Raw genomic sequence first — 12,707 nt, 5'->3', positions numbered from 1 at the left:
CTAGCCCCATGTTGGTCCTACTGAGTCAGAACCTGCATTTTAGCCAGGTGTCAGACAACTTGTGTGGCACAGAAAAGACTGAGAAGCGCTGACCTACTCTAAATTCTCACCCAGTGAGGGTGTTACATTCAGGATCCACTAGCTGAGTAAACAGAGGTTCTCCATAAAAGTACTTGTTACTGGGGTGCTTGGGTGGCTCAGTCGGTTGAGCAGATGACTCGAATTCGGTTTGGGTCACAATCCCAGGGTTGTGGGATTGAACCTGCGTTGGGGTCTGTGCTGGGTGTGGAGCCTGCTTGAGGTTCTCTCTCTCTCTCTGCCCCTCTCCCCACTCTCGCTCTCTCTTTCTCTGAAAAAACAAAAACAAAACAAAAACAAAAAAATTGCTACATGCATTCTGTGCAATAGTCTGTGATTCCAGCACATTGAACACATGCATTGATTCTGTTTCACAGGGCAGCCTCTCGGCTCTGTTCCACCTTACAACACAGAGGTCACTGAGACCACCATTGTGATCACATGGACACCTGCTCCAAGGATTGGTTTTAAGGTAAATTGCAGATATCCCTAACCTCTTGTGAGACAGCCCTGAAGTGGCCTTATGTTTCTGAATGTGTTAGAAACAGGATGTTTGGGAGTCAGGAGACCTGGGTTTTATTCGCTGCTTCTGTCTGTGCCTCTCTGACCGCATTGTCCAGGTATAACATTACTGTGGCCTCACTGGATTTCTGGAAGGATGGACTGAGGCTGTGGAAGTGCTTCGCAAAAGGATAAAACATTAGTATGGAACTGTTGTTGTTATCTGATTTTCTCCATCCTTTCCCCCAGGGGACTGCATTTTAAAATATATAAGGAAACGCCATTTGTTGTGTTGTTCTAAATGGGTGTCAACAAGTTCACAAAAACCCATTTAGAGAGACCAATTAAAGTCAGAGTCACTTAAAAATCACATTTTCATCCAATCATTTCATCTCAACTTGTTCAAAGCCCCTTGGGTGAATTTCTTAATAGAAGTTAAGATTAAGGTCTTCCCTGTAGATATCTGGATTCATGTTCTTTAAAGTAATGATATTAGGAAAGTGATGAATACAAATGAATATGTTTAAAAGAATTCCTTTCTTTGGCATTTAGAGTATAGGGAGAGAAATATTTATTATAATTGGAAATCAAGACTAAATCCCAATGACAGCTTGTTTAAGAAAATACACCAAAGGTCACTTCTTTTTTGCAATATGCAAATAGCCATATTGATGATTATGCTACTTAAATATAGAGATATCGTTTTTGAAGATTACCTTTCAAATTCTCCTTAATCGTGTCATTCTGACTTTCAGAAGCTTTGTAACCTACAAAGGACGTCTCTAGAGTAGAACACCGTTTGATGATACGGTATTGCCTAGGTTTTGAAATAAAATATTAAAAAATTGAAAATTATGGGCACATTTATTTTAATTCTTCTTTTGTAATATATTGTCCTGCAGTTTAAGCTATGAACATACTTCTTCAAAAGAAATGTTTCTGAAGTACAAAATGTTAAAGGCTCTACTAACCTTTACATTGAATGTTCATAACTCATTAAAAAGAGTGCTAGAGGATTTCTTCCAGCAAAAAAGAAAATAGAGGGGCACCTGGGTGGTTCAGTCGGTTAAGCATCTGACTTTGGCTCACGCCATGATCTCACCGGCTGTATGTTCGAGCCACGTGTCAGGCTCTGTGCCGACAACTCAGAGCCTGGAGCCTGTTTCAGATTCTGTGTCTCCCTCTCTCTCTGCCCCTTCCCCGCTTGCACTCTGTCTCTCTCTCTCTCTCTCTCAATAAATAAATAAATAAATAAATAAATAAATAAATAATAAAAAGAAAAAAAGAAAATAGAAATGAACTGCCATGTTGCCCCAAGCCCCTGTGTACTTCTGGTTTATATCAGGAGATTATTTATCAAGCAAAACCTTATGTAATGACAGTTCTCCAGAGACATCCATTACAAGCCAATGTAATGCAGTTTGGGAAGATACCTCTCCCACCTTGCGCCCCCAGTCCAGGGAGCTTCTAGTTGAAGAATCTAATAGAACGAAAGGCAGGCGCCAACTCATTCCCTAATAAAAGCACAATATGCAGTGTGCATAGAAGCTCACATTATACAAAGCATGACCAAAACCTCTCGGCAGTAACCTAGCTCTGGAAATATTTGCCCTTGGTGTTTATTTTGCTTTCCTTCTTCTAGCTGGGTGTACGACCAAGCCAGGGAGGGGAAGCACCACGAGAAGTGACTTCAGAGTCAGGAAGCATCGTCGTGTCTGGCCTGACTCCAGGCGTGGAATACATTTACACCATCTCGGTCCTAAGAGATGGGCAGGAGAGAGATACACCGATTGTAAAGAAAGTTGTGACACGTAAGAGGAGTCCTTTGCCTCTTTTCTTTTAGCTTTTAAAACTGTTCCAATTTGTAAAAATAACTGGTATCAGTATCACTTTTTGCTTCTGATGACGGTGTAAGAGGAAGATCCCATGTCTCCTTATCTTATTAGCTATTTCTAAATTTGCAGCAGCAAGTTCAACTCTTGTCATATATTCCATGGCATCAGAACTGTTCTTTCTAATGTCAAAAATATTTATGAACTGGAAAGACAGAAAGAATGTCAATAGTATTTCAAAATTGTTAATTGTAAAAAAATGGTCTCAGAGAATTGCTGTCCACCATGGTTTCATAGTATAGCTTCTATGTTTTTACTGATTCTTAAAAAGAAGGGATGGAAGGAGGGAGGGGGAGACAGAGGAGAGAGAAAAAAGAAAGAGGAAAAAAGGAAGGGAAGGGGAGGGGAGGGAAGGGAAAGGAAGGGAGGGAGAGAAGCAAAGGGCAGTAAGAAACATTCCACAGGTCAAGTGCTTGGTGTTAGCTTTAACTTGTAACTTAAACTTTTTTCTGCATAGCATTGTCTCCACCCACAAACCTGCACCTGGAGGCAAACCCTGACACCGGTGTGCTTACAGTGTCCTGGGAGAGGAGCACCACTCCAGGTAAGCCTGGGATGTATCAAGGGCAAGTCTGTGTGGTACTGTCACAGGACAAAGGTGTTGGAAACTTTGAGAGAAAGGGTCAACATTATAAGTACCCAGCTTTCCATAAAAAATATAGTATGTGAGCGTACATCACAGAGTGACATGTAGAGTGTTTCACTGCATGTGTCTTTAGATAACAGGGAAGTGAACAAGGCAGACCCTTATCAAGCTGTAGGGAATCGTGAGGGCTGACAGAAACCATTCTGGATGGTACCTTTTGCTCAGTGGCGCTCAAAATTGCCAGAAAAAAAAAAGGCTGAAATCATACTGCAGAAATTTCCTTTTGTCTATTGTTAGAGATTCTAAGTATACTATTCAATGAAGTTTTACAAATATTTTGTCATGAGAGGCATCACAAAACTCTAAAGGTGATGAAAGACAGAAATGACCTCCAGTTTGAAACTTTAAGCTGGCAAGTCGTATGCTTGTTTGAAACCAGATCATTAACATTTAGTCTTCGTGGATGGTCTAGGCTGCCTGTCTGGATGGTCACTAGCAAATGTAATGACCTAAACCTTTATTTCCATCCAGTTGGACTTTCTTGTCTAGACACCATTTTCATGTCCAGCCTGTTAGTAAGTTTAACTTAAGTCACCCTTTAGTAATTTTAACTTAAACATATTTTCTCATTTAGTCTGGTCCCTGTGGATCTCTAATTATCACTGTTTTAATTTGAATGTCTCTCTCTTCCCCCTCAACACTCTTACTGCCCAGTTTCTATGATTCCTTACATCTTCCACAGTGAGCATTTTTTGTATACAATATAAGTATAACCACTTTTGTTTTTCACTTTGTCTCCTTTCCTTATTCCCTTCCTGTAAATCCCATAGGTTCAGACCTTGTAAATTAGGAGAGCCCATATTGGGGAATATGCTTAGGGTTGAGAACCATTCCAGACTAAGCAGGTAAAATGGAGGATTCCTCATCTGTCCTGAAGATGATCTGTTAAGGCAAAGCAGGGTATAGTGGTAAAAGGAACCTGGATTAGGAGTCAGACAAGCCTATGGTAATCACTCCCCCATTCCAAGATTTTCTTTAAACTGAGGATATTAATACCTGCCTCAAACGGTTGTTGCAGCACTGAATAACAGGAGAGTCCTCAATAAATTCTGGGTCCTTTCCCCATTCCCTTCTGTGGGTCCATCATTGGGGTCTACTTTGATTCAGCCTGGGTCACAAATGCTCTGTGCAGTAACTGCCTCCTTTCTGTCCTCTCTAGACATTACTGGTTATAGAATTACCACCACCCCTACAAATGGCCAACAGGGATATTCTTTGGAAGAAGTGGTCCATGCAGATCAGAGTTCCTGCACTTTTGAAAACCTGAGTCCTGGCTTGGAGTACAATGTCAGTGTTTACACTGTCAAAGATGACAAGGAAAGTGCCCCTATCTCTGATACCATCATCCCAGGTAATGGAACAATAAGCAGTTATCCTAAGAGTGGCAGATTCGATGAGAGTGGGGATTGATATCTTAATCCCCAGATGGTTGAGTGTGTCAGATACATTTGGGATTTAGTTCTGACCTCCCAACCACACTCTCCCAAACCATGAAGTCAAAGCAACTATTTGGACAAATGCTTGCTGTTAACACCGCTTTACTTTCTGTGCTTCACTGGGATGCTGTTTGTTGCGATGGGTATGTAATGGAGTGGCAACCATGGCCTTCACTCTGTACTGTCAGCTCACGTGGAAATATTACTAAAACAGTGTCATGTGTCTGTCCTCTGTACTGACAGGCTAAAAGTAATATGGTAAATGCATCCCATCGGTACATCTGTCCCTGATTTTACAGTCCATATCCATTTTCAACAGCTGTCTGTACAATCGTACCTATCTCCACATGTGAGCATTGGCTTAGCACTTGGTTGACACGTCCAATTCTTCGTCTTGCAGTTTCAAATCCTTCCTTCATAAAACTGAAGAAAAAAAGAAAGGCCATGCCTTCGGGTGTTCTTTCTGGTGGATTGAATGACAACACTGAAAAGACCTATCTAGGGATAGGTTTTTTATTTGCCCCAAATTGGATTGTGACCAAATGAAAGCATTGGACAGGCGGTGTTCTCCTTTGCCCTGTTTGGTAGAATGCTTTTACTAATGCTAATTAAATAACTTTGATTATGAATTAAACAAAATATTGGCAATAGTATTGGACTCAAGTCTGTCTTCCACCTGAATGTGCTTTTGAATGGCACATTTCACACCATACAATGATACTGCATCAGCATTATGGCCATAATGTTGTCATGAGTTTTTGTATGGGAAAAAAAAGAAAAACCCACCGATGTTTTTTTTTTTTAAGCTTCTTCATGCAAGCTCTATTTTCCTACTAAAACAGTTTGGATTTAAAAAAAAAAAAAACAGCATTGTTGATACTTACTACAGATATCATGTCTAGGTTCTAAGAATGGTTTTGACATCCTAAATAGGCCTATAATTTTTAGGAATCTGAGACGTTCAAACTCTACTATTTAGAGACATTTCTAAAATGCAAGAAAATCCCAAAGAATATTGTAAACCTGTCTTATTCTCCCAGGAAAGCAAACTATTCATGATGATTAGGATGTCTTTTCAGAAAATTTGGAAAAGATTGCATATTACCATCATTGCTTTAACATTCCATCAATTATTACCACTGGTAACCTGATGTACACTGCTTTATTTTTTCCTCTTTTTTGCCTCTATTTTCCTTTTGCCCCTCTTTGCTTTGTAACTCAATAGAGGTGCCCCAACTCACTGACCTAAGCTTTGTTGATATAACCGATTCAAGCATCGGCCTGAGGTGGACCCCGCTAAACTCTTCCACCATTATTGGGTACCGCATCACAGTAGTTGCGGCAGGAGAAGGTATCCCTATTTTTGAAGATTTTGTGGACTCCTCAGTAGGATACTACACAGTGACAGGGCTGGAGCCGGGCATTGACTATGACATCAGCGTTATCACTCTCATTAATGGCGGAGAGAGTGCCCCTACTACACTGACACAGCAAACGGGTGAATTTTGAAAACTTCTGTGTTTGAGACGTGGACGGTGTTGCATGCTGCCACCAGTCACTCTGGTTAAATATGGATGTTTCGTGGGAAAAGCCAGCGATTTGCCAATGATTAAGAAAGAGAGGGTGGATTGAGGCCCGGGGCGAAGGAATTGAATGTATATGCTACACTGATTGGATGCAGGCATATGCAAGTGGTCTTAAAGACACTTTCATTTAAGCCACAAATGTGTAGAAAGCTAGCGAGATCTGATCTGTTGAACACAAAATGGCAAAGGTTAAATGAATTTGCAGACTTGGAGTTTTTACAAAGTATCATCTCACATGAATACCAACTCGGATAATGAGCACCGGTTTATGAGAGAGGTACTTATAGAATGTGCCGTTATGCTCTTCTTTCGACTCCTTGATAAACCCTACCATGTTCCTTCTTTGCAGTGGACTTAAAAACCCAGTCAAATTTAGGGTGGGTTGAAAGGGGGTTGTCTTGACATAGGAGAAAAAGAAACTTTGGGGCACTGTGGATTGCATTGCCATGGCTAGGTAAAGAAACTCCTCTTTAACCAGTCTGGGGCCAAGCATGCAACATTCCGAAGGTTCTCTGCCCTGCATGGTAAGAAACATGCTGAGAACCAATCTGCATGAACCCTTTGCACTCGTAGGTAGAACTCACGGAGTGGGATCGTAGCGATGCCGGTAGCTGTAGTCATCTCACATCAGGGGAAATGTAGGACCTCTTGTCTTTTCGTCTGTGTGCATGTGTTTGAAAAGTACCGCTGTGTTTCTCTTTGCTGTGTGGCAACTTCAGCCTCTTCAGCCTGGGATTAAATAACTGTCACTGGTGTTAATAATGTACTTACAATCAACATGTTTGAAAGTAGATGAAAAGTATTCTTTGAAATGTACTGATGGCAGAAAGGTTAAAGAGGCCTAACAGTACTGTGTGTAGTGTTTTATTTTTAACAGTAGTTCACTATGATTTAGATCAGATTTAGATTAGAATGTTTGCATGATTCTGACTCATTTCCTTAATGCATGAACTATTGGTTTTACCTTTCCAGCTAATTTTTGTTACCTTTCATTTTAAAAGTGACATTGACTCCGTCTTCCTTCTTATTTGAAACCAGCTGTGCCTCCTCCCACTGACCTGCGATTCACCAATATCGGTCCAGACACTATGCGTGTCACCTGGGCCCCACCTCCGTCCATTGAATTGACCAACCTCCTGGTGCGCTACTCCCCTGTCAAGAATGAGGAAGATGTTGCGGAGTTGTCCATCTCTCCTTCAGACAACGCAGTGGTCTTAACAAGTAAGCAGTCAACTGTATCTGTTCCATAAATGCTAAGCTAGAGCACGAGGAGAGAATTCCGGGTTCTCAGGGAGGAGCAACTAAGATCAAGACAGCTACAGCAAAACTACAAACAAAACCCCAAATGTGATGTGTGACTCTGTACACTTTGAAAGATGTCACAATTTGTCACTATTTTAATGTATGTATCTTTGAGATCCACAACTTTTTAAAGATCACAGTAGAAAAGCACCAGCAGCGAAGTTTGAAGACTTCAAATAAATTCTGCTTCCAAATAAGCACATACAAATAAATGAATGTCAAAAGAAAATAGAGGACTAAATTTAGATGTTCAGAGAGAGAAACAATAAGGATTGAAAATAGTGTCACCATATCTGTTTTATTCTCATTAAAAAAAAAAAAAAAAAAAAGGGCCAGTGGGTAATCTCCAGCTTCTGAAAACACAGAAACAGTGACATGTTACCAGGATAGATCGGGATGATGCTGTTTTGAAGAAAGAGCCAGAAGTGTAATTGGTACTTCAGAAAGAATTTTTTGGCAGGATTTCTCTGAAGGCTGAGGACCCAGAAAACAGCTAACATTCAAATAAACAGCAACCATTTATGTGTCTTTCTGGATCCTACCTTTTTGAAATAGACATTGTTTATTAAAGAAAATAGAAGGAAGCTGCAACATGGTGCTGTTTTTCCTGTAAATGTTGCTTCTTATTATTTTCACCATAATAGTAAAATAAGCACATGAGAATAGCATAGGTTTCTACCTAAGGAAAGAAAGAGCTCACATTTAGGTATATTACCAAATGACGGTCTGAAAATATCGTCTATGTTGCAGACACATTTTAGAGAATGAAAGGCAGCTCAACATGACTATAGTCTTGGCTTCTCATTTCATGGCTGAGGGTGAGAACATCCTTAGTTCTGCCTATCAACAGGGCTGTTGTTTCTGTTCTAGATTACTCTGGAGTCAGTAGTTACAGCATCGCTCATTACACAGCTCCTGCTTCAGGACCACTGTCTGCCCCACTGACTGGTCACATGTTCATCACACATTCTAAGATCTTATTTTAGATCTTGCTCTAGATTGCAAGGTAGCCATCCCCCACCCCCTGCCCCCCAGAGAAGCCATTATTACCCAATTTTACAGATGAAGCAACCGAGGTCTCTAGTGGCTAAGTCAATTGCCCCTGGGCAAGCAGGAATAAGGGAAGTAGAGTCCAAGTATCCAGCTCTTTCATCTGGTGCTTTCCCAAACCTTGCAGGGGCCTCTGTACAAAGGCTGAAGAGGAGATGGTATGGAGGGGAATGAGGTCTACTGAGTAGGAATTCAAAGGTTAGAAACCCTACTCTGTACCTTTCTGGGGACCTCAAAATTAAGAGTAGAGGATACTCAGGAATGTGTATGTAATTTTTTAAGTAGTGTTCTTCCTCAATATGGTGGAACCAATCACTTTCCTCATGGACTAGGACTCTTTTCCAGTAAAGGTTAATTATTAAGACCACTGGTCTTGGTCTGGGTCAAATCCTATATGATCTAGGGTAAGTACACCAAACAAGATGACTTTTCTGCACCTCAGTTTTCTCCTGTGTAAAATGGGGATGGTTATAAACCAAACTTTTGGGGGAAATGGGTACTTTCATTGTTACGAATTTGGTGATGGTTTCACAAGTTCCTACATACACCACAACCTGTCAAAACTGTACACTTTAAATATTTGTAGTTTATTGTATGGCCGTAAGTCCACTTTCAATTGTAGCAAACTACTTCCTGGGGTTGTTGGTGAGGAGTGAATGATAATCCACAGTGCCACGGTCATTATTACTATATGCCTTCAATAGATATCATATTAAGTGGATGACAGAGATAATATTACATGGCAGCGACCATCTTATTGCAGATGGCTGAATCACTCTCAGAAGTGGAACTGAGGGCAGAGCTTAGAGATGTCACAGGGTGAGGTGACTTTTCCTTATCACCTTGTTACAGCCCATCTCCAGGTAGCAATAGTCATGTCAGTATAAGTCAGTTATAGGACTGAACCTTTTTGTATTTTATCAGTTGAAATAGTCCTAAGAGTGCTTTGCTTTTTCATGCTTTTGAGCACAATTTAAAAGTAAGTGCCACTTGCCTCTTCAGATCTCCTGCCTGGCACCGAATATTTGGTCAGTGTCTCCAGTGTTTACGAACAACACGAGAGCACACCTCTTAGAGGAAGACAGAAAACAGGTGAGTCATGTTGGCAGTATGCTTATCAAATAGCTCTCACCTACCAATTTTAATAGTAAAGTAGAATACTGCTTCTAAAACTACATCTCCATTCTTGTGATGGTAGTGGTGCTCTAACCTTGTCATTCCTTTTTGATCACCAGTCTTAAAAATTAAATGATACTTCTTCAAATATTATCCTGATTTCCAGTCACTAAGATTATACTCTCTGCTTCCAGAGAGGACTCAAAATAGTCCAGGAACTTTGTTATCTTTCCTTGTAAAAAATCGCCCAAGAATAATATAATCCCTATTTATTTAGAGATAGCGAACATTCCTTTTCATTAGGCAGCTCTAAGGCTGACCCAACACTGTCCTTGTCATGGAAGTCTTTTGCCTCCTTTGCTAAGCCAACAAGTTTATCTTTTTTATCTGCTTGATGAAATATGCATGCATAATGTAAAGAAGTTGATTTGAATCCCATAATATTACATTAAAGTCCTTAAATATGAGGGCTTCTATTAATTATTCCTTTTAAGAAACTGCAATGTGATGTATCCATTAACTTATGTATTATAATCCACTTGCTTCCCCAAAAAAGTTGCGACATCTCAATTTGGTTTGAATATGTTATTCAATAGAATAAGTAATTATTAGTACTAAAATAAAAATTTTCTGGTAGTCCCAGAGAGATTAAGTGACTTGAATTTGAGATAAACTCTAAATTCTGATTACTTTTTCCATGGTACACTAAATTTTCGATTCATGAGGATTTACCTGCATTGTAATTTGTCCAGGATGATGTCTTGTTTTAGTTTTTGAGAGCTTTATGTTTGGCATTATTATCACCCCATTGACCTATCAGTTCCCTTTGAGTATAGAAAACTTCTTTGAGAGCCAAAAGCTTGAGAGTGGGCATAACTTGCCTTATTTTGAGAGACACAGGATAGAAACGTGGAATACTTGAACACTGAAGCATTTGAAAATTATTCCCAGGATATCTTAAACACCCATCTTTAAGAGTGATGCAGAAGCCTAGAATAACAACACACATACATAACTTGGATTATTTAGCAAAAGAAAAAAGAGCTTGAGTTGGCTATTTGGAACTGAGTCAGTTTAGGATTTCGAAATTTGTGTGTGGCTTAGAATCAGTGCTTCATAACTTGAGGTTTATGGCAATATGTTGTGTTAATGAGAAAGGACAGACAGAAGGCTGTGTGTTACCTTCCCTGCATTCTTCCTCACCTTCTAAACTGGTGGTGTCTTTCCCCATCCCCACCTTTCTCCCCTGGGTGGGAAAAACAGGTCTCGATTCCCCAACTGGCATAGACTTTTCAGATATCACTGCCCACTCTTTCACTGTCCATTGGATTGCTCCTCGAGCCACCATCACTGGCTACCGGATTCGCCATCACCCTGAGCACACTGGTGGAAGACCTCGGGAAGATCGGGTGCCCCCGTCTCGGAATTCCATCACCCTCACCAATCTCATTCCGGGCACAGAATATGTGGTCAGCATCGTTGCTCTTAATGGCAGAGAGGAAAGTCCTCCCTTGATTGGCCAACAGTCAACAGGTAACTTGTTTTCTGGTCTGCAAAGAAACTCTGAGGACTTTCCTGTGCAGGGGGTGTCTTCTGTGAAACAGCTTTGTGTTGTCTGAGTCATTGTCTCTTAAAAATAGATTGTGCTTATGAGACATGGAGAGAGAAGTGAGAGTGTATGTGGAGAAAATCTCCTTCTTAGACTGTATCAAAGATCATTTTTTAATGAACATCTTAGTTTTTATTTTTTGAGAGAGATAGAGAGCATGAGCACAAGTTGGGTAAGGGCAGAGAGAGAGGGAGTCATAGAATCCGAAATAGGCTCCGGGCTCTGAGCTGTCAGCACAGAGCCTGATGCAGGGCTCGAACCCACAAACTGTGAGATCATGACCTGAGCTGAAGTTGGATGCTTAACTGACTGATCCACCCAGGTGCCCCGAAGATCATTTTTTTATTGCAAAAAGTTTCTCACCGAATTTAGATATTTATATGTTTCCAATACCTAAAGTTTTATTCAAAATATTAAGAAAGTCCCTGTTTCAAAGTTCCTTTAAAAACACAATTATTTTAATGTAATAGTAGCATTATTTTTAGGAGATGGATACTGAAGTATTTGGGGGAGAAGTAGTATGATGATATCTGTACCTCAGTCTCAAGTGGACTAACAGAAAGACAGAGAGACAAGCAAATGTGGCAGATGTTACCAATTAGCAAATGCCTGTGAGAAGGGGATATAGGTGTTCAGTATATTATTTTTGTGACCTCTCTGTTGTTTTACAATTTTTCAAAATAAAAAGTTGAAGAAAAAAGCACTATGATAAATTTGTAATAATGATTTCATCACAATTTGAATTGCCTCTTTAACCCCTTACCTTGAATTGTTCATAATTTTTAATTCTACTAATCTTGCGTAGTATTTACATTATTATATGAGAGAATTATAAAGGTGCTGACCTGAAAAATGAGCGAAGAGTGAATCTGGGCATTGTTTGAAAGTTATAAATGTGGCAACTTTCCTGTGTTTTTCTAGTTTCTGATGTTCCGAGGGACCTGGAAGTCATCGCTGCCACCCCCACCAGCCTCCTGATCAGCTGGGATGCTCCCGCTGTCACAGTGAGATATTACAGGATCACCTATGGAGAAACAGGTGCGTTAGTAAGACACTGTTTCATTCTGATCAAGTCGGATTGTGTTGTGGGTAACCTGAACGTCTAGCAATGGATACGTATGTAAAGAAACTTTGGCAAGTCCATTCAGAGGAGCCTTGTCTTTTCTAAGAGGATGTGAAAAAATATTTATGCTATAATGGGTGGCAAAATCAAGAAAAAAAATCATGTAATACTAAAGGGGGAATAGAAGGGCTGAGGAAGAAAGAATTCAAAATTCACAAATATATGATCGGTGGTAAAATGGTAAGTGATTTGTATTTTTTTTACTTTCCTATATTTTCAAAATTTTATTTATCTATTTATTAATTTTAATATTTATTTATTTTTAAGGGAGAGAGAGAGGCATTGAGAAAGGGAGGCAGAGAATCCCAAGCAGGATCCACACTGTCAGCACAGAGCCTGATATGGGGCTCAAACTCATGAACCATAAG

General features: G+C 40.0%; 1 protein-coding gene across 13 annotated transcripts in view; it reads left to right on the top strand.

Moving 5' to 3' along the window:
- The window catches only part of FN1 (fibronectin 1), a 71,056-nt gene that overhangs the window by 36,009 nt on the left and 22,340 nt on the right, over window positions 1-12,707 (top strand). For 7 of the 13 annotated variants that reach the window (XM_086719570.1, XM_086719565.1, XM_086719563.1 and 4 more), the window contains exons 21-29: window positions 456-550; window positions 2,222-2,390; window positions 2,929-3,015; window positions 4,277-4,468; window positions 5,779-6,051; window positions 7,178-7,360; window positions 9,494-9,583; window positions 10,871-11,140; window positions 12,138-12,254. In XM_086719570.1, coding sequence (XP_086575696.1) covers window positions 456-550; window positions 2,222-2,390; window positions 2,929-3,015; window positions 4,277-4,468; window positions 5,779-6,051; window positions 7,178-7,360; window positions 9,494-9,583; window positions 10,871-11,140; window positions 12,138-12,254 — 1,476 coding nt within the window. The remainder of the gene's footprint in view (window positions 1-455; window positions 551-2,221; window positions 2,391-2,928; window positions 3,016-4,276; window positions 4,469-5,778; window positions 6,052-7,177; window positions 7,361-9,493; window positions 9,584-10,870; window positions 11,141-12,137; window positions 12,255-12,707) is intronic. The other 6 variants (XM_086719573.1, XM_086719569.1, XM_086719568.1 and 3 more) reach the window with 1 other exon arrangement.

The sequence above is a fragment of the Puma concolor genome, chromosome C1, assembly GCF_028749965.1.
Source record: "Puma concolor isolate L17-30 chromosome C1, mPumCon1.1.hap2, whole genome shotgun sequence".
NCBI classification, from domain to species: Eukaryota; Metazoa; Chordata; class Mammalia; order Carnivora; family Felidae; genus Puma; species Puma concolor.
This window is presented reverse-complemented; position numbering and strand designations above follow the sequence as displayed.